The sequence below is a fragment of the Centruroides vittatus genome, unplaced genomic scaffold (assembly GCF_030686945.1).
Source record: "Centruroides vittatus isolate TY-2023 unplaced genomic scaffold, ASM3068694v2 contig_955, whole genome shotgun sequence".
NCBI lineage: Eukaryota > Metazoa > Arthropoda > Arachnida > Scorpiones > Buthidae > Centruroides > Centruroides vittatus.
Window position 1 is genome coordinate 2,830,297 of NW_027122634.1, and position 27,961 is coordinate 2,858,257.

The window sequence follows — 27,961 nt, forward strand, 5'->3', positions numbered from 1 at the left end:
AGAGTTCGCTTGAATATAAGAGTCTATGGACTGAAGATAGATGGGATGGACGGCTTCAACGGCGGGAGACGATAATCCACGCCACACACACACTTGACAGTTGTTGAAACTTTTTCTCTCCCTGTGTCATCGTTCGTTTTCCTTTTATTTCGGGATCTCGGGTGATTTTGTGAAGTACGTCAAGGGTGGAAGTCCTTTTTGACCAATGGTGAATTACATGATACAATTATTTTTCAACAGTTAACTCATCTTCTACATGGAAGTATTATTGTGGGAACGAAGGTTTATGATTAATTTTTACGAGAAAATTTGTCGGGTGTTTTTCCGTTTTTTGTTTCTGTGTTTGATTTAACCCCAACTTTCGAAAATCGGTTGGCAAATAAAATAAAAATTTTTAAATCGAATCTCGTTATTCTTATATTCGGGTCTTCACAATAATTAAAATAGCATGTATATTCTCAAAAGGTAAAAATAATAATAATCTTATACATTTGACCAACCAGTAATGAAAGAAGTCAAAAGATTGCAATAAGACTTTTTTCCAGATTCTGGAAAGAAATGTTGCTCATTATATGATGTTTACAGAAGTTTAGCTGTATTCTGTTTTTCTATGTACAGTATTTTAAAAAATATTTTACTCATATTCTACATCAAAATTTTCATTAAAAAATTCCTTTAATATCATTTTATTTAGGTTAATTATTAATTTATCTGAATGAAATAATCTTAGAAGTTGTTAGGCTAATAATTTGTGTATATAAAGAATGTATCTCTCAAATTTTAATATATTTCTTAAACTGGTTTTAATTTATATTAATCTTTGTTTATGTAACATTTAAAAAATGTTCTCAAATTAAAATATGAAGTTTTTCATTATTATGCTATTATGATTTATATGAAATTGCAGTATTAATTTGATTAAATATTGATTTTAGATAACACTTACTTAGTTTGAGGTTTATTTTGCAGTTAAGATTTTCAGTTATTTATATATTTACAATAATTTTTATAATAATTTAAACCTTTCTTAATGCAATTTTTATGACAGAGAAATAAAAAGGAATCATTGTATATAGACTATTCTAATAAAAATTTAATATGTGTAGTTTAATTCTTAAAATATTCAATATAAAATTTTAAAATATTGCAGTAAGATTTTTTTTGTCTTATTAATTATTTGTTAAGCAAAATTTCCTTTTCCTTTTTTATTTTTAACAAGAGGTACTGATGTTTATTACAAGTTTAATCCAGTCATGTAATTTATACTAGTTACAGTGTATTTTTACTTTACATAATAATAATAATGCCTTTGCAAAATTATTCAAATACAGTTAAAAAAAAATTCACTGGCAATAAGCCCAATAATTAAAAATATACATTCCTGGTGATTGGACATATAAATATGTGGAGACATTTTAGTATTCTTCAATGTATACCGTATTTTACGGATTATAAGACGCACTTTTTTCTTCAAAAAATTGCCTCCAAAATTCAGGTGCGTCTTATAGTCTGTAGCGTCTTATAGTCCGTAAAATACGGTATATATTTTTAAAGTTGTACAATTCATTCAAAAACAAATAAGTATGGCTAACACTTTGCAATTATTTATGATTCTATTTAACATACATCTGGGCTACATTGGAAGTGGTATGATAAAATACTTTGTCAGTGAAGATTTTCTAAGAAAGACAGTGATTCCTTTCTAGAAACAAAATTGTTGACATTTCTCTTTTCTTAAGCATAAAAACCAGTCTTTATGACTGAGATTTGCAATATTGTTAGGATTATATCACAAATCATCTTATGATAAAATTTTTTATCTATGCTATCATGTAAATTCTTGTATTGTTTTATATGAAATGGTGACAATTTGGCAGCTTAAAATAGCCAAGATAAATTGAATTTAGCTTCAGTTAGTAATATTTTTTAACCATGCAAATGAATGATAGTTAGTCATATGCAAACTTAAAAAAAGATATTAAATTCATTTGAAAATATGTGAAAGTAAAAGTTAGAAAAAGTAAATAGTTTGCAAAAACATAAATAGAATTCTCTTATTGGGAAAGTTGTTAGGAAATTATATCTTTATAATGTTTATTATGATTTTAATTTTAAAATATTATAATAAGATAGAAATAATTTGCAATTAAACTTAAACAAATATATGAGTGTTCAAAAATAATTTTATTTTTCTATTTACCCATAGTTGTCATGTGGTCATCGCTGTCCTCAAACTTGTCATCCCAATGAGTGCCCATCAAATGAAGTATGCAAAAAGAAAGTCACTGTTCGATGTTCTTGTAAACGAATCAAACGTGAATATTTATGTAATGTGGTTACATCTAATAATATCACAATTGAATGTGATGAAGTATGTAAAGAATTACTGGAAAAGGAAAGGGCAGCATTACTAGAAGAGGAAAAGAGAAGAAAGGAAGAGGAAGAGAAAAAACAACAAGAGGAATTAGAAGAATTTAAACGGAAAATGGAGGGAAAGAAAAGAAGATCAAAGAAAGTAAAAGAAATAGAAGACAAAGTTCCTTGGTGGAAAAATCATTGGAAGAAAATAGTTATAGTTTTAGGTGGAGTAGCAATTAGTGTATTTATAACTCATGTTATAAAATTTTCTAACTAAAAATAGCACTAAGGAAAAACATAGATTAAAATTTAATTACGTTAAGTTTTAAACGAAATTTACAAAAATATAGTTTGAAAATAAGGTAACATTAATAGAACAATAAATTTTAAATTTCAATTTATCTTATTATTTAAAAAATGATATGTTATCATTTTAAATCAAATACAGTTTTAAAAATAAAACAAAAAATTTGTTTTTTGAAAGAAATGTACGCTACTAATCGACATATTTTACTTTATAATGTATATAAACAATTTTTAAGTCATGCACCATAGGAGAATAAGTATCTTTCATATATAATCCAATAACTTAAATATCTGCTGTAGAGAAAGATATTTTGTATGTGATATAATATAACAAATATTGATATTCATGTTATCTATAAATCAAGTGATTGATCAAATCTGAATGTTTATTTTAAACAATTTTTAATTCTGTGAAAAATCCATATTACATTTTTTACTATAATTCAAATTTGAGGAATTTATTATTTAAAAAAATAAAAATATCAGTTGTAGAATTGTTGGAAAAGATAGTTTCAGATGTATTAGGAGAGGAATTAGAAATTTAATTTTTTTGAAAACAATCTTATTGCAAATAATCTTATAATGCAAATAATTTCTATAGGAGCATTTTTTTATTAAAAAATCAGTTGAGGAGAGAAACATTTTTTTTGAGAATATTTAAAAACACAAATAATTTATTTTTTTATATGCATAAAAATATGAACAATTATTTTTCTATTATTATTTACTGAAAATAGCATACAATATACTTTAAAATGAAAAACTTTGCTTTTTTTTAGTGAAAATTATCACAATAACATATTCATTATTATTTGACAATATTACTATACAAACAAATTATATCTTTTGTTTGATTTTACTATAGTAGTTAATATTTATAGATATTCTTGAATTATTAATTACTTAATTATAAAAATTAATGAAGAAGATAATTCTCATATCTCTAGTGACACATTTATCATTATGATAAAAATAGTTTGAAAAAAGTTCAATAGTGTGTTTATTATTGGTTACTAACATCAACATCATAACATAGATGACATAAACAGTTTCTTATATATAAATATATTGAATTTATTCAGATTATCCAATAATTCAATATCATGGGAATCCAATATCAGATCTGCTCTTCCAAACTATTTCCCTTCTATGGTACATGATTAAGAGAATGCGGCTTATATATGATAGTAGCATACAGTGATTTACAGCTTATATATTAGCAGCATACACAATTGTAATTGCATTGTTGATCATGAGATATTGTTCAAAATTAGATCATATCTTTAATGATTAATTAGTTGTTATTAAACTAATTAATCATTAAAGATGTATTATTAATAATACAGTATTCAATTTATAGGAAATCTTATTGCTAAATTTAAAGTTTGTATGTGAAGTTTTAACTTCAGTGGTTTGCAGCAAATTTGGTTAATTATTGGTCTCTGGTCTTCAGTTTTTTTCAGAAAATTGAGTGAATGGGGGAAAAGACTATATTTGAAAAATAAAATTATAACAGAATTTTTGCTGTCGTTATTTATTTGAGTTCTTGCTGTTTGCTATTAAATGTAATTAGAATTAAAAAGGCGCTTTAATTTTTTCACTTGCGTAATATAAACAAAAAATAATTGCTGTTTTTGTAAATTTTCAATAAATGTTTTAATTTTTATAAATTAAAATTAAATCGTACGAAAGAAAATTTATATACAGGCAGTTTAGTAAGATAGCTGCAGAACACTAAAATAGGATGGCGATTTGATGTGTATTACAGTAAAATTGCCTAAACGGGAAAAATTCTTCGGAGAAGAGCGTTTTTTTTAATGTTAAAAAAAACGGGGGAAAATTGCCGTGCGATTCCGGTTTACACAGGTTTTTACTGTATATTGTCGAATCGGGGTTTTTTACGATGTGAAGCCTACAGTGTAAAGATACACTTATTAAAAAATTAGCAACGAATTGCTTAACTTTCCCGGCAACATTTAGTGCGCCATCTGTTGTTACATTTTATTTTAAAAACTTTATTTTTAACTATTATAAAATTGCCAAAAGCTTGATTTTGAGGGTAGGGATGAGTTTTATAAAATTGTAAATGTAAATAACGAGTAAAATCATCATTAAGTCCGACCTTTAAACAAACCTCCCTGCAAAATTTCAGAAATTTTCGACAAAAGCACAGGCGTTATTAAGCCTCAAAGAGAAGAAGAAAATCATGCCCTCTCACTAATATCCATACAGAAAAAAATCCAGGAAATTTGCGTTTCTCACCGTTTCAAGGTGTTCCGAGTCCAAAATTGTAAAAATTTTGGTGGGTCAGTTTTTGACCGATCGCCATATTTTTCCTCATACATAACAGCCGGAAAAGCATAAAATTCGGAAGTAAATAATTTATTGAAGAAAAATTTTGTTTTGCCACCCGAAAGAAGTCTTATCGGGATTTCTCGAGATCCTCTGGCTACTACTATCTTATTTCCCGAATTAATCTAATATTAGTTCGTTTTTTATTAGTTTGTTTTACTAATCAAATAATAAATGAAAAAAGAATTGATTTGAGAGTACTATGTGAATTATACGAGAAGACTGGATATGTGCCCCTCTATTCATAAATCTGTAGGCAAATAAAGTTTAAATTCTGCACGATTACACGATTACAGTCGTCACGATTCACTTTTGCCGCGGCCGGATGGCCGAGCGGTCAAGGTTAGCAGTCTGCCGCCCTGGGGGACCCGGAATCGAATCCTGACGGGTCGAAAAATCCCCAGGAATTTTTTGGGGGGTGGTGCATCCGGATATGTCGGTCCCCGTCCCTCACCACCCGGCCACCCCATTCTGGGCCTGGCCGAACCCATAATGGGCTTGCTATAAGAGGCCCTCTTAGTGCCCACAGAGCGGAAAAAGTTTAAAAAAAAAAAAGATTCACTTTTGCCTTGGAAATTCTATTCATATGTAAATAAGACAAGGCTAAGAGTCAATCCTCTTCGAAAACCATAAAAATATATCAATAAAACCATTACGAATAAAAACAGATTTTCATCAGAAACTAGTTGAGTCGTAAAAGCGCGGATGTTTGCTATACTGATAATTTCAGATTATCAAATATTCCTTTGATTATTCAAAAAGTAGTGTAATACAGTATAAATATTCAATTAGTAAGTGGCCGGATGGCCGAGCGGTCAAGGTAGCAGCCTCCCGCTCTGGGAGACCCGGCATCGAATCCGAACGGGTCGAGAAATCCTCAGGAATTTTTCAGGGGGTGGTCCGTTCGAATATGTCGGGCCCCGTCCCTCACCACCCGGTCGCCCCATTGTGGGCCTGGCTGAACCCATTATGAGCCTACTAATAGAGGCCCTCCTAGTGTCCACAGGGCGGAAAGAGTAGACGGCCGGATGGCCGAGCGGTAAAGGTGGCAGCCTACCGCTCTGGGGGACCCGGGATCAAATCCGAACGGGTCGAATAATCCCCAGGAATTTTTCGGGGGGTGGTCCGTTCGGATATGTCGGGCCCCGTCCCTCACCACCCGGTCGCCCCATTGTGGGCCTGGCCGAACCCATAATGGGCCTACTAAAACAGGCCCTCTTAGTGCCCACAGGGCGGAAAGAGTTAAAAAAAAAAAAAAAAAAAAAAAAAAAAAAAAAAAAAAGGGCGGAAAGAGTTAAAAATTATATATATATATTTAATTAGTAATAATAATAATATATTTTCATGGAAAAGAGATGGATGAGGCAATAAGGTAAGGCTTCAGCCTATTGTTCTGAAGAACCCGGGATCGAATTCTAACAAGCAGCTTCCCGAGAATTTTTTGGGGAGTGGTCTGTCTTGGATGTATCGGACCTCGCCCGTCTTCCTCCATTATTAGTCTGGCCGAGCTCACTATGGGTATAATTTAAAAATTCCTCTTAGGGTTTCAAATTTCCCGAATTTGCCAAATTTTTTGGCAAAAAGTTTTAAATTTTAGGATTCTTAAATTGAGTATATTTCCAGGGCCGATGAGAGAGGATGGATAATGGGGTAAAATTCCCTGGACCCGAGGCTTACAGGAGCCCGGACATCATCTCACAATTTATTATTTTACGCGTTAATTAATCGTAGAAGGGCGGTGCCGAATATTAAAGTACAAAGCGGGTAATAAATTGTCCAATCGTTTAACTTTAAAATTATGTAGAAAATTGGGACTTTACTTAGAGCCCACGTAAATTTTTTACCGGGTTCGTCAATCTCTCTCGACGCCCTGCATATTCTTTCAGTATTTTCTCGACAACGTGATAAACTTTTGTGTTTTATATTAAAATAGACTGATAGGCGATAGCATTTTGATATTGCCGACAGTAAGAAAGGTCAAATCTACTGAAATTTTTTACTCCTGAATAAAATACTTTCGGATTCAACTCTTCGGGAGTTGGTAAATTTATTACCTAGAATGACAAAAGAGAGAAAACAAAAAAATGGAAAAAAGCAGAAAATATAAATTTCTAATCTTGATTTTTTGTTTTTATATATTTTTATATATACGTAAGATTATATCGGACGAAAATCTTACGTTTAAAAAGAGGACTTGCTCAGGAAAAAGACATATAAAGTAATTCCTCATAATTCCTATTGAGAGAATATTTTGCATTTTGAAATGTAACGTTCACTAGCTTAGCGTTATTCAAAAGTAAAAGATTATCCCAATATAATTGTTGGCTTATTCCTCTTTTAACAATTCTCATATAGGCTAAATATGCAGCAAATTTTATTTTTAAAAAAGAGAGAGAGAGAGAGAGAGAGAGAGAAACCTATAACGTTCTTCTGTAATAACATGTAAAATTACATCTTTTCCGACAAAATTTATATCACGTAATTTTGAAATTTGTATGAATGAATGAAAATATGAATTATAATATAAATGTCTGTATATTCATCTATCTATACCAGCGGTTCTCAAACTTTTTCGATCCACCGCCCCTTTGTTCCATAAAGTTATACCCAACGCCCCCAGCGCCGGATTAAGCCTCTAGCGGGCCCTAGACAAAATTTAAATTGGGGCCCCATTTAAATAAGTTGCTTCTAAACAAATCTTATATAATGTGACATTAGTGTAGGTAGCATGGGTGTCACCCGGTGCGGATATCGTGATGTCATCCTTTTTAACTCTTTTATAAAACACTATTGAATTGTAATATCTTCGCACTCGAGCAACTTGAACGCTATATCAAATATGCGATGTCGCGACGTATAAGTTTAGATTTAGAAAATAAATCATAACCACACATCAGTACTACCACGAGAGGCGGCCCTAGGAAGATTTCTAGATGGTGCGAGAGATCTCGTGGCGTACATTACTTCTGACGCACGGGTGGCTGTTGACCTTTTTTTTTTTTTCAATGGCGTATGGCGTCGACCGCAGCTTACTAACCATTGTTAAATACAGCCTTTTCTGTCCTATCGAATTTCTTAAATAATTTTTAACTCGTTTTGAAACAGAAATCTTCTGCACTGAAGCCGGGCCCCTCCGAATTACGGGCCCTAGACATTTGTCTACTTTGCCTATTCGATAATCAGGCCCTGACGCCCCCTAACCCATCAGTGACCCCAACTTTTGCCTTTGGTCACCGTTCAGTACCTTGCCTCCAGCGCCTCGTATATTTACTCACTGCCCACAGGGGGGCGGTAACGCCCACTTTGAGAACCCCTGATCTGTACTAATATTATAAAGAGGTAAAGTTTGTAAGTTTGGATGTAGGAGATAATCTCTGAAACTACTCATCCGATTTCAAAAATTCTTTCACCAATATTTAGAATGGACCTTCAGGGTTGACATTATTCCGTTAAACATTCATAGAAATTAAAAGGTATCATCTAAGTAAGCGTTATATTTTTGGTGTCAGCGGGTGGCGAGGGGCAAGACGCGTACGTATACGAGATAGGTAACTGCGTGGCGCAGTCGCGTGGTCGGCGAGATACGCGATGCAGTGTCCGAACTTGAAATCTATATAAATAAAAATGTAAATGTTCGTTTGGTCCTAATCTCAAATCTCCGAAAGTTCTTCACCGATTGTTTTGAAATTTTGACACAACGTTGCATTCGAATACGCGCATGTTTTTATATAATATAGATGTCGAAATTTCCCGCGCGAAGAAGTGTTATACATTTATAATAGATACATTTTGAACCACAACAGCGCGTGACTGGGTCTGCTAGTATTGTAGAAATCTTCCTCACCTATAATACGAATGTTGTAGCCTATCGGCTTTGTTTCTTACAGTTCTTTTTATTGTAGAAATCTTTCGATAATTCTTGTTTTTATTTTCATGAAAGCCGTCACGTTGCAACGGTTTGTTTATGCAATTGCTTTTTATTATCGGGACTTGTCATTTTGTGTCATTTTCCTATAATTTTCGGTTTAGATATCGGAAACATCATCGTAATTACTCATTATTTGTTTCTGCAGATAAAGTATACACTTATTCATTATATTAAAATAAATACGTTCTTATGCATCACGCATTTAAAACATAATTATGATTAATGCCCACCAGGCAGAAAGAAAGGGGAAAAACGTACTGCTATTTAGCAAAATTACGAAAATAACAGTTTAAATTTAAATTTTAACACATACATAATGAGCATTTACAATTAATTAAATTAAAAACATATTTAATATTTATCCGATGACGCGATAAATTACCATAATCACTTATAAATTGAACGACGGTGTGTTCAAAAACCGAATTAATATTAATACATATTTTATTTTTTAAATAATTTCTATTATATTTAATCCGTTTTTTAAATTAAAATTCTTAAAATTACAATTAAATGATTGTAAACAAAATTATGATAATTTTTTGGTGCAGTTTCGTTGTCATCGTCTGATTGGCCAAGAAAAGTCGACGTTGGCAAATGAAATGAAAGTTTTGATTGGGTAACATCGGACGAAAATGGCTACCGTTTCGATTGACAATATGCAGCAATGTGTGCGCGGTCGTAACGGTCAAGATTTACAAAAATCAGATATAAAGATTACAATGAGAAGTAAGTTAATTCTGTACGAAAGCAAGTTTCATCGAATTATTGCCTTAACTTGACTATATTTTTGATAATTTCGAACTATATGGTTTAAGTTTTAAGCCTAAACACGCCTGTCATAACCCAACGGAATGTGTTATTAGAATATTAAGCAATTGGAAGATTATATTTTTGAAAATGTCTGCCGGAATTAAAGTATCCGTACAAGATCGTAAGGAAGTGGAAAGGTTCATACGTTTTATTGTTTTGAAAACTGTTCAAGTCGTCGTACAATCTCGCTTAGGAGATAAAATCAGAACTAAGTCTAAACCCCATTCTTCAGGTTCCGATTGGGTAAGTCAACCGTTTAATAATTCCAATTGAAAACCAAGATTATATAAATCCTACCAAATTAGAATTCTAAATGTGATATGGTCTGTTCCACATGTTTGAAACAAATGGCTTGAGTCCAGAATTAAGAGATTACATTGACTCTTATGTAATTTCATTCACTTATCTCAAGGACTTAAAAATATAATATAATTTTCTCTGATTAAATCCTAAATCTTATCAGTTCCCCCCCCCGTTAATAATGAATTCAATGTTAAGTTTATAGTTTTGTAATTTGATATAAAAATTTTGATTAAAATAACCTATTTCTATGTATAAATGAATGTAAACGAAGAGAAGGTCTTGTTAAAATACGGAACGAGCGGAAAGAACCGAATTTTTGATTATTTTAATGCCGGCCGCAGAAAGTAGGTCGCTCAGTTTTTAATTCGGTAAACAGAAATAGCTCCCGTTACTATAAAGTAATTAGGATGTGACGTAAACGGCGTGTCAAATAATTACAAAAATTTTTGATATTTAAAATATGTAATTTTTTAGAATTTCTGATTGTTAGATTGATGTGTGTAATTATTCGGAACTTTAGAGAAACTTTCCTGTATATGTGAAAACCTGGATGTGGATAAAATTAATTGGGTACTTTTCCATTAACTGGGCGCCACTCATTTTTTACTACTATTTTTAGTGAAATCAAATATGTTGTAATATTAAACGAATGTGTTTATACACATATTTATAAGGTTTATCTGTAAAAAAAATGTGAAATTAAACATCATTTTTTTTCTAAAACTGGATTGAAAATTGAATGGTGCCCAGTTAATGAAAAAGTACCATGAATCAACTGAATTAAAATTTAATATTTATAGTATGAGATTTGAATAAGAATAATTCTTGCTCGTGTATAGGCCTACGTAATAAATCTATCAATGTATAATATTTATTAGTTAAAAAATGTTACTTTATATATTATTTTGCTTCGTGATTACGGTATATGTTGAATTTAGAAAATAACAACGAAATGACACAGAAAGCTGATTTTTCTATATACTTGTCGATTTCAGATTAAAGATTGGTTTAAATTTTACTACTATTCAATTTTCTTTAGTGAATACAGTATTTGGGAAAATGTCTTAAAATGAATGGTACTGATATTTATCGAACTTTTGAATTTTTATCGTAGATTATTCCAAAAAAAAAGAGAGGTTTTAATATGAACTGCAAGCTTGCTAATATCTAAAAAATCACAAAATAAATTAAATGTAAATAAAACATTCTTTATATAATCTTCAGTAGAAATGATGTAGGTTGTATTCATAAAAATTGATGTAGTAGAAACTTCATTATCTGATGCAAATGGGGATTAGGTGTATCAGTTATTCAGATATTCTTGTTATCTAAATGATACGATTACTTTGGAATCAACTGATAATTACATTAAAACTTTCAAGGTCAACTAGGAACAGGAACTGTGATGGTTGAATGTTTGTTTTGAGAGAAGCTGGGTAGTAATTAAACAAAAGCTTAAAAAATACTTTCAACTATACATCAGAAAATATTCTGTCCATAAATTTTATCATCTTTAATTGAAAATGTCAGTTGCCAAAACTTTCTGAATAAATTGATGCAGGATGACAGTTTTTACTTCAATAATTTATTTACTTTCATAATAAATTTCAAGAACTCGATCCAAATTTTTTATTGTTATAAAAGTTAAATGAAATTTAAAGTATTACAAATATTAAAAAATATTATCTAAAAATATAATTGAGTTTTTACTTGAAAAGGGAATTTTTTGAAATTTTGCTGATTTATGATAAATGCTTTGCTTTATTATAAAAATTAATAATTATTTCACTAAATTTTGAAAAATATCTTTTTAATATTTAATGGATAATGCGTAGATTAAAAATATGATAGAAATTTATTTTGTACTCAGAAAATGATTCAAATAGTCATGATCTAAAGTCTTGTTTGAATTTAAACATCTGAAAACGGTTTTTAAAACTATTAATTGAAGCACGAAATAATTTGCATATACAGTATAGAATTTTTAACTACCGTATTTACTTGCATATAAGATGAGGTTTTCATTCGTTTTTCACTGCTTCAAAAACCTAGGTCGTCTTATACACGCGAGTGAAGGATTTTTTGCATTTTTGCAATAATTTCTGTAAACTGTGTCTAGTTCATGCTGCCATTATAGATCTACAGTCTATTTATCATAAGTTGGAACCTACTGTAAACAAATTAAGACACGTTCTGCTTTGTTTGTTGGTTTAATACTCCGTCCATCAATAAAAAACCGTGTTGCATCTCATTTTTCCCAGATCATAGTTCCCCATTACTTATAAAATCATTAATGAAATACAAATCACTTAGCAATGATTATAAATATAGTTTATTTTATATATGTTAAATTGTTATTTTTAATGAATATTAGCACATTCTGAATCATTAAAAGTAAATTTTTTCTGGTCAGGCTTATTATAGTGTTTTGGTTTTGTTTTCCATTCATCACCTATTAAGGAAAACATGGTTGTTTGCCTTGATACATGCATTTGATAATATTTTATTTGTGATTATACAAAATAGATTTATTAATAAAATTCTGATTTTTCTTCTTTATTTTGATGTTTAAAGTCACACCTCGTCCTATAAGCGAGTAAATACGGTATTAGAAAATTCAAATATTCAGAACATTTTGAATTTGCCTTATGTTTAACTATAAACATATGATCTTTTAGAGCTGATGAGTAAAAATTTTTAATTTTAAAATTCTAATTTATGCATTTCAAATTTCGTGTTTTTAATCTTATATTAAATCATCAAATATTTCATTTCTAAATATCATAAACAGATAGATATAGCTATATAACAGGAAGTAGCAATTTTTCAATTTCAGCAATAGTTATCTAGAATTTTTTTTGTTTAAATTTAATCAGGAATTCTCCTGGAGTTTTGAAACTGTTTCTAAACATCCTTTAAATATAATAAAAGTATAAATATATATGAATTATTTCAATTTGAATTTGTTTTTTTCAAAACTTTATTAATATTAGATAAATTTTGTTTCTAATTGTATATTTGTAAATCAAATTAGTTAATGTTGATAATTTTTGTGAAACAGAATATATTGATTTTTATTAGTTTATTTATTTTAATTCATATGTTACATACACGTTCCAAAGGTTCTTAATTAAATTTTATAGTTTTAGTTTCTAGAACTTTATTAAAAGTGCATCTATGCAAACCTTATTAGATTCATAAAAATTCTTATAGTAATTAATACTTGTAAAATACTTCTCTTATACTCTTTTTTTAATCTTCTGAGATATTTGTTAATAATTATCTATATCGGTGATGGCAAACCTTTGTCTGGGCGCCATACAGTAAGCATGCTTATCTTTAAAAATGTTTATGCATGCCAAAGTTTTAGACTTCCAATAACAATATCTTTAAATAAATGAAATGAATATCCTTTAATTAGAATAAATGTAAAGAAGCTGATTGAAAAAAGAATAATTGGGTGATTAAACTGAAAGGGCAATTGAAAAAAGACAGGCCACATGATCCGTTATGTGCCAAATGATTTCTCTTGACATGCTATGGCTTTCCCATTTTTGATATATATAATTTACTGTACTATTGAAATAATGCTTATTTTTAAAATTTTAAATTAGCTTGTTTTAGAGTACATGGTGTTTCATTAGATTTTAGATTTATATTTTTACATAGTAAAAGAACTATGTTTACTGTAAATGAATTTCAAAACTGTATTTGTACATCAGTAAATTGATACACAAATTATTAATTCTGTTTTGATTTTAATTAAAAAGTTAAATGAGAGGTTTTATTAAATTATTTAACACATTTAAATTAAATTTTTTTAAAGTAGTTATCACTGATGTTTATGTATGTGTTAATCAGTACACGGGAATGTCATTTGATAATTATAAACAAATCAAAATAGAAATCTATTAATCAAGATAACATAGACTTAAAAGTTAGATATACTTTTTTAATTAAATCTAAATGGAAGATTAGAAAAATGTTTCTATTTTGTCTCACTTGTCATGTAATGAATGAATATGTATATTATTATTTTTTATTATTTGTAAATGAAGATTTTGTTAAACAAATTCATCAAAATTTAAGTACAGTAGAGAGTCGTTAATCGGAACTCCGGTAATCGGAACGATTTTCAGTCGGACTGTGTCGTGCTGAATCGAACATTTTTGATACTAGATTTACTTCTAAAGTATAATTTTTATATTTTTCAATATATTTATTTTGTTTGTACAAAATGCAGAAATAATTTCTAACGATACGATAGCCTCGATGATTATTATAAAAATTTTCGTTAGGCTTAAAATCGACGAAAATTCAACACGAAGCAACACGCAACAGAGAAAAATTTGAACATCGGACAGGTTAATATATTTATTCGTACATAATGGGTAATCGGAACAAATGACTAATCGGAACAACCCCAGTCTCCAATTAATTCCGATTTCTGACTCTCTACTGCAGTTTTAACAGTTATAAGTACTGTTTTTATATATGAAATGTTTTAAAATTTAAATCTTTTGTACATATACTTTTAAAATTTTTGTAAATTACTATTGAAAAGAATCAGATAAATTCCAAGAAGTTTTTTTAGAAACTATTAACTTTTGTTAAATATAGTATCCAAAAGATAGGTTATAGATATTTACATAATTTTTTTTAATGTTTTTAGTTTATTAACACTTTTTGCTTTATATTTATTTACCTAATGTCTTTATTAAATTGCAGATTAAAAGATAAGATCAAATAATACAAGACTTTCATACAATAAACATTTATCATTAATACAGGTATACCTCGAGTTACGTCGTTTAGAGTTAAGTTGTTCTCGATTATACGTTGTTTGTCAAAAAAGTATATGGGAAAATAAAAATCAACTTTAAGTCATTTTATTCGACTTTACATCCGACCGCCACAAATATTGAAGTCGTAATATGACTAGAAAAGCATTAAAAGCACATATAAAATCATATTAAAATGTGTACATTTACAGTAAATGTTAATATAATCATCATAAATCCTAGAGAACGAAACATGAGATCATCTGTGTTTCTGTGTTGACATCTTATTTAGCAGTCTTTAAGTGCTCATTGTTAGCGTTTTCCACCGTAGTTTTGACTTACGTCGTAACTACACAAGTAAGTTCGACTTACGTCGCCTCTCCTGGAACCAATTACTGACGTAAGGTGAGGTATACCTGTATTTTCATTTAATTCTATACCCATTTATTAATCTTAGTGTTTTAGGCTGCAATTTTTTCAGATTGCAGCCCAAAAAGCTGTTATCTGTCTGTCTTTCCTTAATCTCAAAAAACAGAGTTAGTTAGATAAAATCTGAGACCAGATATGAAAACCGTAGGATCAGGAGGCTCCAATTAACTATATGCAAACTTCTGATGCTAACTGGATGTCATGTTATTTCAGTTCAAAAATTTCCCTTAAAAGGAGTTGGAGTTAGATGACTGGCACTACTGAATTGCTAAGGGAAAAGTATGATGTACAGGAGCAAGACACTACTAATTTGAAGATGGAGAGCATGTATTTTAAATTAAATAAATTAAAAAATATGATTAAAATTTACAGCCTGGCATTGTGACAATGTCACAATAAAATAATTGCTCATTATTCTTATATTTTACTATATATGTAATATTATTATGAAAAATTGATTGCACACTATTGATTTTTATGTATAATTTTAGAAGTTATTCGATGAAGCATTAGCTTCCACAATGGATTTGAATATTATATGCAAGTCATGTTACCAACCTTTAACAAATGAGTGTATATATAAACCACTTTTTTTAATATGAAGAATTATTGACCTTTTTATTTTTTTATTTCTTAGTCAAAATTATATATGAGGGTAATCCCATAAGTAAGGTCTCCTAGTTTTTAAAAAATACAAAGAAATGTTTATTTTCAATACTGTTCATATCATTTTATAGCTTGAACATTCATCTATTTTTCTGCATAATTACCATTTCAGTCAATGCATTTTTTTTTTTAGCTACTGTCGCAATTTTTGTATGTCTGTCATACCAGCTCGCTGCCATGTCATGTCAAACCAATTGAAATTCATCGCCAATTGACAGAAATGTATGGCGAGCCGTGCATAGATGTCAAAAACGTCCTGAAGTGGTGTAGAGAGTTTACAGCTGATCGTACTGAAATTCATGACAAAGAAAGAAGTGGGAGACCATCAATTTCCGACGAGACAATTGCGAAGATTGAGCAAACCATTCATGAAGATTGGCGAATCACTCTGGATGATGTCTGCATTTTGATTCTTGGGCTTTCCCGATGCTCACCAATCATAGAATTTGAACAGAAAAGTTGCAATATCAAAAAGTGCACAAGATGGGTCCTGCGATGTGGCAGTGAGCTGGTGTAACATGGGCATACAAAAATTGCCACATTGCCTACAAAAATCCATCGACTGAAATGGTGATTATGTAGAAAAATAGATAAATGTTCAAGCTTTAAAATATGAACATTATTGAAAATAAACGTTTCTTTGTATTTTTGAAAAAATAGGAGACCTTACTTTTGAGATTACCTTCGTATATATGGATTTGTGATTTGCTTTTTGTCCTTGTGTTATAATATGAATCTATGAGCACTAAGTTTTGGCTCTGTGCTGGACTTATCACACACTAGTGACATTTGTAGGAATAATCACACAGAAGTGGGTAGACATGGGTTTATTATGATGATGGTATGCATATCAGACAGGTTGTGTGTCCCTCTTTAGCTGTACAGAGTATTTGTTACAATTTGGTGAGTTTACAGACATCTACAAAAATACAACTGGTTTTTCATTAAACATTTGGGTTTATATATAAAAAATTAATTTTGAACTATTACCTGTGTTAAATCATATATACTGTACATTTAGAAATTATCAAAATCCACAATAACATAAGAATGAAAGAATGAACAAAAACAGAAGTACAACTAGATCCCATCTGGCATCTTTATTTAAATGTCTGAAACCTATTAGACAGCAGATAATACTTATATTACCAAAACTGGATACCACCCTAAAGTAGCATTGCTTCTGTAGTAGAAAACATTGTATAATCTGATTGACTGCAAAAATGTAACCTTTCTTAAAACAGCTCTTACTTTTGTAACTAATCCTGTTTGACTTTGTGTTATGTTCATTTCCTTAATTTATTTATTTCACAATTAATTTCATTAAGTAAGAATTTTAATCTCTGGTTGCTATTTGTATGGAAAACATAATATAATGTCCGAAAATGAAATCGTCCACACATCAGCAACAAAATAAAATACCTTTTACGTATGTACAAAAATGTAATTTTGAACTATTTTAATCATAAACCCAAATGTTTTGTAATGAAAAACTGCTCTGCTTGTATTTTGTAGATGCCTGTAAACCCACCAAATTGTAATAAATATGGCAAAATGCATACCATTGTCATAATAAACCTGTGTCTACCCACTTCTGATATATATATATATGGGATTTAATTTATAAGATTGTTTATAAAAATCAAGATTGATTTTTATAGAGACCTGTTTTATGCTTATACTACATTGTAAGGAATATATTGCATCTAGTTCTTATAATTTATAATTAAGCAGAATTTTAGATATTTCAAGCTCTTTTGGTATTTCTGTTGTTAAATTTTTAAATAACATAATTTATCTAATTAATATTATATTTTAATATAGATAAGAATGATATTAGAGAAATTTTATATAAGAAAATTTGAATACACATTCTCTAAAACATTTTTGTTCTAATAATAATTTTAAAATTGGCTTATTTCCCAAAAAGTTTGTTGACCCTGTATGATATAAACAAATAATTAGTATCACAAAACAAGAAATTGCTTGGAAAAAAGGAAAAATAATAATTATTATTAAAATAAAATAAAATGTAATAAGTTACTATTGAAATGAAAAGCAAAGTAATAAATAATATATAATTTTCAAACAAAGTATGTTACTATTAATATATGTTACACAATGCACTGATGTAAATAATAGATATAATCTCTTCTGATAAGAAAAAAGAAGTATTATTTTAAATTATTTCCTTCTAATAGTTGTTTATTCTTATCATACATATACTTCATAAATAAGTTAATCACTAGAGAGAAGTTCAGTACATAAAATATTTCTAACTGAATATAATGAAATTTCAAAACAATTATTTAATTTGATATTATTTCTAATGTAAATAAAACTTGTCAGATCATTATAAAAGTTCAATTACTCTATTATTAATGAATTTTACTGTAATAAATAGTCTTTCTAAATTAACACTGTAGTTATTGGTTAAGCACAGTCTGCATTAATGCAAAGCAGATTTGCTGGCCCCTGACAAGGGAGGATAGACATTTCAATGTTAACTAGTCTAGCTAACTAGTAATACAAAGAGCCAAGTTTTAAGTTTTTTTGACTTTTTATTAACATGATTTGATTGTACAAATAAAATAAACTGTTTTTTAATATATATAATATTATATATCATCAATAAAATGACTGTAAAAAATTTGCAAAATTTAATACTAAAAATTTTTAATTTAAAGAGAGACTGTTTTAGTTTACAAATTATTTTCCATTCAGTGTATCTAAATTTTTTTATTTCATTGTTCATGTAATTTTTATAAAAGTAGTTCTATCCATAGTAAAGTACTCTTTTTACTACATTGCATATATTCAGTAATGTTTCTTCATTTCAAATCATTGTTTTTTTTTTTAAGTTTGTTGCTGCTGATCAAAATTATAAATTATATTGGTCAAGTTGTCTTTTAATTCATAAGTAGAATTATTTCTGATCAGTTTATACAACATAAAAATTATTGAAAATTAAAACTCATTCTTGCTAATAACAGTATATGTATCCAATATGATTTTTCTTTACAGCAAAAAATTCCTATTTGTCAAATTTTGATTATGATGTCTTTGATTATATTCTTCATATTCACTACGTTCTTATTTATTTATAATAAATTTATAGATTTATATAAATAAAAAAGTCAAAATTATAAAACCAGCTTGTATCATTTTAGATATTGTTATTGATGAAAGTCAGAAATAAGATCGTTCAGCAATATTTAAACTTTTCAATCATAACTGGGTGGGGTAAGTCCTGACTATAAAAATTCAGGTCATCCCATCAACAGATTTGACCCAGTTTTCTCTGCCAGCAGTTAAATGTCTTAGTAATAATGTGTTTTTTAATATTATAAAATATATTTCAAAAATAAAAACTACTGCAAGTGATAACAAAAAAAAATAATTTATCAAATAATTTTTTTTCTGTTTTTAGTCAGTTAAGTAATTGAAATAATGATGATGCTATAAAAGAATTACACAAGTAAATTTTACTTGTACAGAATTTTGCAATAATTTTTGAAAATTTCTATATATATTAAATTAAAAATAGATAAACCAGGAAAAATTTTAAAAGAATTCAAGGTTTTATAACATTTTAGATTAAATTTTCTTGTTACTTTAGTAAATCATTTTCTTTTTTATATTATGTCTGTGAAAAAATTAAAATGATTACATTAACTACGTTTTGATGGCCTATTTACTGTTTTTATAGTAGATAATTCATTTATTAACTAATAACTATTATTACTATTACATTATTAAGATCAAAGCATTTTTGTTAAGTAAAATTTTTTTTTTTTTTTTTGTTTTGTATCAGATTTTTACAAAAATTGAGAATAATAATAATTTTTTCTTAATTTTTGATACATATTTAAAAGAAATTTGATATAAGATTCAATTACAAAATATTAAATTTCTTGTAAAAATATAAAAACAGCTATTTATTTTTAATCAAATAGAAAATGATAATCATGCAAAATATTTAAACTGTTCCAGTCATTCAAAAAATTTTTTAAAATATATTAATTAGTAAATATAGAAATTGTAAATGATTAATACTTTATATATTTTTACACTTTTTAAATTTTTATCAATTTCAGTTTAATCTATCCATTACTGACTTACCAGAAATTACAGCTGAAACTAAAAAAGCAATGGCAGGTCGCATTCCAACAATAGGACTAAGCATGTGTTGTGAAATTTCTTTGAAAACCTCAGATGGTGATAGTATGGTGCTAGAAACATGGACAATTGATGTTGATGGAAGGTTTGATCCTCGTGGAAAAGCTTCCTATGCTCTTTATAGCCGTCTAAGTTTATTATTAAAATCTGCTATTGCCATTGCTAGAGTTACCCCTGCCTATAAATTATCTTCTCAACAGGGTCCTGATTCTTATGTAATATGTTATCGAACATATATGGGAGAGCCTCAGGTAATACTTGATTGGCAATTGGGGGGTTAAAATAAAATTAAGAAAAATTTTATTTTTGTGTTATAATTTCTTAATTTTGTTAAAATGTGTTATGGTTTTAATTTTCTTGTTTACATCACAAGCATTAATTCTCATAAAATAAATGTTATTTTTTTTTCTTTGTTTAGTATCACATGCTTGGTGAAGATTATCAAGAAACTAAAGTAGGACAAGTTATAACTGCTCTTGGGGTTCTCAGTCTAGTTATTGCTTACAGAACAAAAATGACAATTACTCCTCAAAAAGTAGAAAAAGAAAGTCCTTTTATGGTAAAAAGTGATTATTTTAAAGTAGATATGAGTCCCAAAAATTCTCATCCAATAGAGCATAATGGAATTGGGCTTCATTCAGAAAGGTACTTACAATAATTTATCTTAATACAGCAGAGCATTGATTATCTGAAACAATTCAGGACTGGGGTTGTTTGGATAACTGATCATTTACAAAAAAAATGTATTAAACACAAAACTGTTCTGTATATAATTTGTATCACATGTCTTACAAATAAATACCTTACATAATGTAGTGCACTAAATTAGGCCTACAGTTTAGGTTGGCAGTGAGGGGGAGAGTGCTGCAGTGTCACAGCACTAGCAGAAATTTGAATTTGCTGACTGGAACACTTTTGGTTGATCGGTATTCAGATAATCAATGCTGTACTGTATTATAATATTTAAAACTGACAAAAAAGTCATTCTATTTTAAACTTTTAATTTTTTTTCCACTTGATATTCTGTTTATGAAATACTTTAACACTAAAAATTTGTTTATATCACAAGCATTGAACTAGTGAATCAACATCTGAGATTTATAGCTATTAAACCAATTACATGTTTTGGCATTTTATATTTCCAGCATAATTCAAGATTTTGTGTGTAATTCGGTTTTAATAAATCACAGCTTTGTCCATTGATGATAAAAAAATTTGTTTTGCAAACTTGTTTGTATATGCTTGTTAGTATTTAATTTAACATGCATATAGTACTAACCTAATTAGTTAAAGATGAAACAGCAAATGTGGCTTAGAAAGTAAATGATGATGACAATCAATTATTTCATTTTTTACCATAGATAAATTTGATTAAAAAAAATAACTTATGCTAGATATTATTTATATATCTTGTTGGATCACTTGTTGGATTGTATGTTGTCTGCAAAGTTACTATTTATTTTGCTGAGTTTAATAAAACTTTTTCTATAAAGATTAAAATGTGACAAGTAAAAATTTTCACATTTAATATAGAATTTTTTTTTATAAATAATAATTCATAATGTCTTAAGTAGTGTGTATATTAATTGTAAATAAATTTTTTATTGCAGTTTGGAGAAAAATAATATACATTATGGACATATGATAAAATTTGATAAAATTAAAGAACAAAAGAATGAACTACTAGTTAAATTGCCACAAGCACTTGTTATTGCTGATAAGAAAGAAAATGATGAACATGTTTTACAAAATGGGATATGCAATGATAGTCATATTCAAAAGTAAGAAATTTAAAGGATATAATTTCTTAATATCCATTAATTATAATTTCAAATATTTAGTGATTTATAAGATTTAATTTTAATTTTATAATGTTCAAAAACTTTTGATATTCAGTTTTAATCTGTTCATTACATTGTTCAAAAAATTTTTTTTCTTTTTAAAATGTACAGTACATACCAGTATCAAGTTCTTATCTCTTATACCAAGGCTTCTTAAACTTTTTTTATTCATGACCCCATTTATGATTGTGATTTTTTTCGTGACCTCCCCCCAAAAAATAAAATAAAGATACATAAATATTTTGCAATATACATATGAAATACAATGAAAATATACATATATATTGAAGATATATACAAATTTACAAAAACAATAATGGTGTACTACCACAGTTCACTCTTGTGTTACAATGGAACAAAGACAACTGAATACACTGAAAAGCAACAACACTACACTAGTTCACACTACAATCAGTGTTGCTGAATCGTTGTCTCGGTGCACCAGAAGTGACACAAAGTGTAACTGACGAAACCTACGACACAAAGCATGACATTTTCAAACTCTCACAAATTATTTTCAAGATTTTGCTGAGTGACCCCAAATGGGGTTGCGACCCATAGTTTAAGAAGCCCTGTCTTATACAGTGACTTAATAATTCAGTTCATTGTGTTCATTTCAAATTGTCAACTTAATAATTTGTGTAGATGATCCTAATATACTCAGTTGGGATAGACTATTACATCAGGATGACTGACACCAGTTAGTTTTTGGAAAACTAACTTTGACCGTGTATATATTTTTTTATTTTTCTTTCACAGGCACATGAATGATTCTTGATGAGATGATGAGACCAGGTTCTTTCTGCTAAAAATAAATTTAACAATTTTTGTCAGTTATGTGCATTTTTGGCAAAGGCTGCCATATGATGGACTGAGATGAAATGTGGAATTAGGATGATCTTTTTCTGTCCTTTTGCATGAACTACTTTTTCCAGAGAAGTTACAATTATTTGGCTTTCCCCTTTCTTGCTTTATAAAGAGATTCTAGTTTCTACAAAGAACAGTTAAATGTTTAATAATTCTGTGTACAATTTGACAAGATTTAATTTCTTATTATTATTGAAACTTTGGTCCCATTATCTGTCATGTCATCACATCTAGTGAGGCTGACTTCACAATTGAATCACTCATGCTTCTGAAGAATGCATATTTACAAAATTTAGTTGCCATCATATTGTGTAATTTCATTGCAAATGAAACATGACACACAACTTATTGTTTTTTCATATTTCAGTTTACTGATTTTGTTTGCAGGAATATCTAATTTGTATGTGTGCTACGAATTCATACAATAGTACTAACAGATATTCTACTAAGTTGTTAGTAATTTATTTTTTACTACATTGAGAAATGTGCTTGATATTCAACATATTTTTTTTCTATTTATTGATTTAATCTCTATTTATTTCAATGTTAATTTCTAGCTGTCTATCTGATGATTAATGGTGAATGAAAATTTATTGTAAAATTTTTTGTTGGTAGTTATGTTTACTTTTTAAAATAGCAAGATTGAATTTTTTCAACCAGACAAAATATGAAAGTAATAAATAGATTTATTGGTGAAAACTAAATAGACCAGTGCTAAATAATACAGAACAAGCTGCAAAAAAATATTAATGTTGAATTTAATATGAATTTATGATATATTTTTTTTTAATCATGTAGCTTTTAGATTTTTTAACTACTAATGGGCAATCTTTTAATGATTTTTGTAAGGAATAATTTATCAATTACTAAAAATGTTGTTTTACTCAATGTAATAATTTAATATTGACTCGTTTAGATTTTTAAAATGAAAAAATCATAACATATTTTTAAACTTTTTTAGCTTGGAATGTCAAACTAATATGTGGGAATCTAAGAAAGTTGGTGCTTTTGCAAGTTGTGAAAAAGATACTGATCCAAGTCTTCTTCCAGATATGTTATTACCAGATACACCATTTCTAGATTTATTAAAGCATGAGTGTGACAATATTGTAAATAATGACCAGAAATATTCTGATAAAAATGCTAATATAGAGCAGAATGAACTTATTGACTGCAACAAAAATCAGAATGGTGATGTGATGAATAAATCAACTGGAAGTGATGATTCCATATCAGATGATTTTGTGATGGTTGAACTGGTAATTGTTTTTTCTTTTCTGTTTAAAATTTTTATATACATGCATGCAATCTTACAATCTGAAGAGTATATACACATATATCTTTATTATCTCAGAGTGCAAGAATTATGTAATATATACATATTATACATATAATTCTTGCTCAAATATTTATATAGCAATTTGACTGTGCACTGTGGTGTACATTGTGACAGTTATACATACACTGCATAAGATGTCCTGAAGGAGTTGTACTTTGTCATGTTGTAAATTTAACATCATACTCATACCTCACACTCAAATTGCCATGCAGCCTTTCAGCATGTTGTGTTAGTTGCAGATAGCAGCAGAATGGATGCAGGTCATAGCAGCATAATATCCAAAGCATTTGTGTCTGCTGCCACCCTTAACCTAACCTAACCAATGCTGGTAAGATTTTTTTGCTCCTGGATAGATGTGTTAAGTGAACACCCTCTATACGTATTAACCCTTTTATTATGATGTGGTCAGTTGTACTTTACCCTTCAAAACAGTGATCCAAACTGCAGTCACTCAAGGTCACACTATGTATTTTATTTTATAAATTCACCAAAAATCAAATTTTTATCATAGAGATATGAAAAAATCATATATATTTATTTTTTTTAAGTAGTTTTTGGCACAATAGTGTATAATTGTTTGGAGTAAAAATTACAAAAAAAGAAATTGTTAAATTATAACCTAAATTTTTGATGTTATAAATTGCTTTACTTTGATAAAAAAAAATTCTCTGATTTCATTATTTGTTTTTGGCACCAAGCCAGCACAAAAGAATATTATTTTGTTCACGATGATATTAGATATATTCATATTTATCTATTTTTTGTGAACAAGATCACTTTATATGAAACAGTCTATATATACTAGTTTTCTGTTTCTCTTCAATAAACTCTCAGGTTAGTGGGACATTTCATTTTAGGCAGTAAGCGGAAATACCAAAACTATAGAACAATAAAACACACTACACAAAGAAAATCGATTAGTGAATGTGTTTTATTTGTTCGAGAAAATAAATAAATAAAATAAAACTAGAACAAAAATAAGAAAAATCATAAATAACTATATATATAAACTTATAGGCAATAAGCAGTAAATACTGAAATTATAAAAGAATAAAATGACTACAGAAAAAATTCAACTGGTGCACATGTTTCCTTTGTTTCAAATAAAAAATAAATACAAGTAAAACAGCAAGGCCGTATTTGGGACAAGACTATGTTTCGGAGACTCACACTACTAAGTGGGATCACTTTGATGCTCACGGCAGGTCTCGTTCTCATTCTCCAATCATCTTTGGTATCGCTGGTTTTGAGCGTGATCATTCAAACTTTGCCAGCCACAGTCATCCATGAAGCATTTTCACTGAAATTAACCTTTCCAATGTTGAAATTTCTCTCCGTTGCATGATGCCCCAGGTTGAATTTTTGTCAATGAGAAAATTTCCCATTTTTGAAAAAAATAATGGTGGCTATTGTATTGTCCAAAATTATTTTTTTATTTTGCACAAATGAAATATATATATTAATAAATGTAAAAAGAAAAAATAATTATATTTTGGAAGTTAGTGTTAATATAAAATTAAAAAATTATAACAACGAGCCATCTAGTTTCAAAAACGTTCTGATGATGAAACGAGATATCTCCAGTCAATCAGTCAAGGTTAGCATGTGGCGACCAGAAATATGTGGGGAATAACACGGGTCAGGTAAATGGGTTTTTTCAAAGATTCGTTTGTCAAAATTCGATTTCACAATATTCATATTTCCAACTTCCCAACAAGCAACGCATATGCAAATCTCGTACTACTGCCTGTTTGTAGTGTGTGTTGCCATTTTGTATTTTATTTTGACTTGGTTCTTGGTCCCCTGACTACCTACAAATCTGGTTTTTTTTTTATGTGCACATGATTTGGGCACCTAATACTCTGTGCCAAATTGCAACTCTTGACATGTACTTCTTCATACCTCTAAGCTGGTAACACAGCAGGCAGTACGATTTTATAAACAAGACAGTTTTGTCAAAAATTAAGACTAAAAATTATAAAAATAATAAAATACATATACCTATATATATAACTTATAGGCAGTGAGCAGCAGTAAAATATCACCAAACACAAGTAAAATGACAGAATTTTTGATTAAAATTAAACATTTTTTAAAATGACGAAATATCATTTCATATGTTTCAGCTGAAATGGAACTGATGATATATAGTCATGTTGTTGTAAAAAGGTTAGTGTAAGTCAATTCGACTATCGTATACAAATAGAACTGCTACCTCATAAAACCAAAAACTGAAATAAAACAGAGGCCAAAGTCATTCTGGATTAAAAATTACAAATGTAAAGCTTTATATGGTTGCACCTTTATTCCTTTTTTTATACTTTAGTGAATTTAACCATATGTAAAAGCAATAAATTTGAATAATTTATTATACAACTAAGATATATATATAATGTACTTAACATATTTTCTAACCAAAATTTACAATAATAAATATTTGAATACTAAATTATATCTAAATTTTTTTTCAGAGGCCACCATTTGCAGAATGTGACAGTAATAGTGACTTGGGTGCCTTCTTTTATGAATGTCAGTGTGCTCCGCCTCTCGCTTCCTTTACCAATCAGCCAACTTTGGAAGAACAAGTTACCGAAATCAGCTGTCAATTGGCAAAATTTGAAACAAGCAGGCTCGATTTTGACGATTTTGTAGATTCCTTATGTCAAGTAGATAGTCAAAAATGATTATTATGAAGAACTTTGTTATTTATCACATTTTTCACTGTCATATTATCATAACCATTGTCACGATCATCATCATTGTTATTATTAAATAAGAACTGTCTAATAGAACAGTTGCAGTGTCTTCAGATCTTTAATAATCTATTAACTGAAAATCCTCAAATACACCTGTAAAAAAATTACTATAGAGGAAAGCTTTAGATATAATCTAGTATGGATTGTTCTTAATGAATTCACATTTCAAATTTATAAAAATGCTAGTCTCTAAAATAATATACCAGAATAATTAAAATAATAATAAATACTATAAATAAACTGCAAGTGTTTGCATTCATATTTTTGTTGATTTTGTTAAATTTTTACTTTAAATATTAAGTTGTATAAATTTATTTAGAAGAAAAGAATGGAAGCTTGATTTTAATATGAATATATTATTTTTTAAGATTTATTTATTTTTTCCTTGTTCCAATACACTATAGATTTTTAGCTTGGACTGATATATATATGTATGCATAGTAAATTGGCTTATTTCTAAAATGTGTTTTTCCAAAAACATGGTGTGTGCACCTGTGTGTTTGTTTATATATATATATATATATATATATATTGGTATATTTGGTATATTAGTATATATATATTGGAAAAGGTATATTTTAGAAATTGCCACATTTTTCTTGCTCACAAATATTTTAACTTGAAACATATTTTTTTTATCAAATAATAATATATATTTGTATTTAGGATTTTCAGATTAAAATATTTGAGTTTCTCAATATTTTAATTCTGCTAATCCATAGATTTAAATTTAAACAGTTTACAATAATCATGAAATTTTTCAGTGTTTCAATCTGCTTAGTTAGCAGCTTAATTATTATAATTAAGAAGATTGTTTGAAGAATTTATATTGATTTATATAATAATAATACCACCAATAAACTGTTATAAATACTGTTCATAAGTTTTTATCATTAAACTAATGTAGATGAGAGAGGCAATATATTCTTATATGGAACTGTTTCTTTTATTTATTAGAAAGTAGATTTTACTATAAATTACTAAACAATTTTCTAGGAAAAAAAATTAATTTTGTTAACTTTTACACCGAAGTTTTCAAAATC

The 27,961-nt window shown here is 28.4% G+C and overlaps 2 protein-coding genes across 2 annotated transcripts in view; both read left to right on the plus strand.

The window, feature by feature from the left end:
* The window catches only part of LOC136985218 (NF-X1-type zinc finger protein NFXL1-like), a 47,365-nt gene extending 44,058 nt beyond the window's left edge, over nt 1-3,307 (plus strand). Inside the window, exon 18 of the mRNA XM_067282452.1 lies at nt 2,207-3,307. Within this exon, the coding sequence (XP_067138553.1) occupies nt 2,207-2,635 (429 nt within the window). The 3' untranslated portion in view covers nt 2,636-3,307. The remainder of the gene's footprint in view (nt 1-2,206) is intronic.
* Nucleotides 3,308-9,525: 6,218 nt separating this feature from the next.
* On the plus strand, nt 9,526-27,164 carry LOC136985226 (autophagy-related protein 13-like). Its single transcript, XM_067282459.1, has 6 exons — nt 9,526-10,000; nt 20,034-20,366; nt 20,534-20,760; nt 21,726-21,896; nt 23,785-24,082; nt 26,634-27,164. The coding sequence occupies exons 1-6, from the start codon at nt 9,845-9,847 to the stop codon at nt 26,844-26,846; spliced, it is 1,398 nt and encodes a 465-aa protein (XP_067138560.1). The 5' UTR covers nt 9,526-9,844; the 3' UTR covers nt 26,847-27,164.
* Nucleotides 27,165-27,961: the final 797 nt, after the last annotated feature.

Coding starts and splice junctions, on each gene's coding strand:
- LOC136985226 (XM_067282459.1), top strand. CDS start 9,845: ATGTCTGCCGGAATTAAAGTATCCGTACAAGATCGTAAGGAAGTGGAA. Junction 10,001..20,033: donor ATTCTTCAGGTTCCGATTGG/GTAAGTCAACCG, acceptor TATCAATTTCAG/TTTAATCTATCCATTACTGA. Junction 21,897..23,784: donor AATGATAGTCATATTCAAAA/GTAAGAAATTTA, acceptor AAACTTTTTTAG/CTTGGAATGTCAAACTAATA.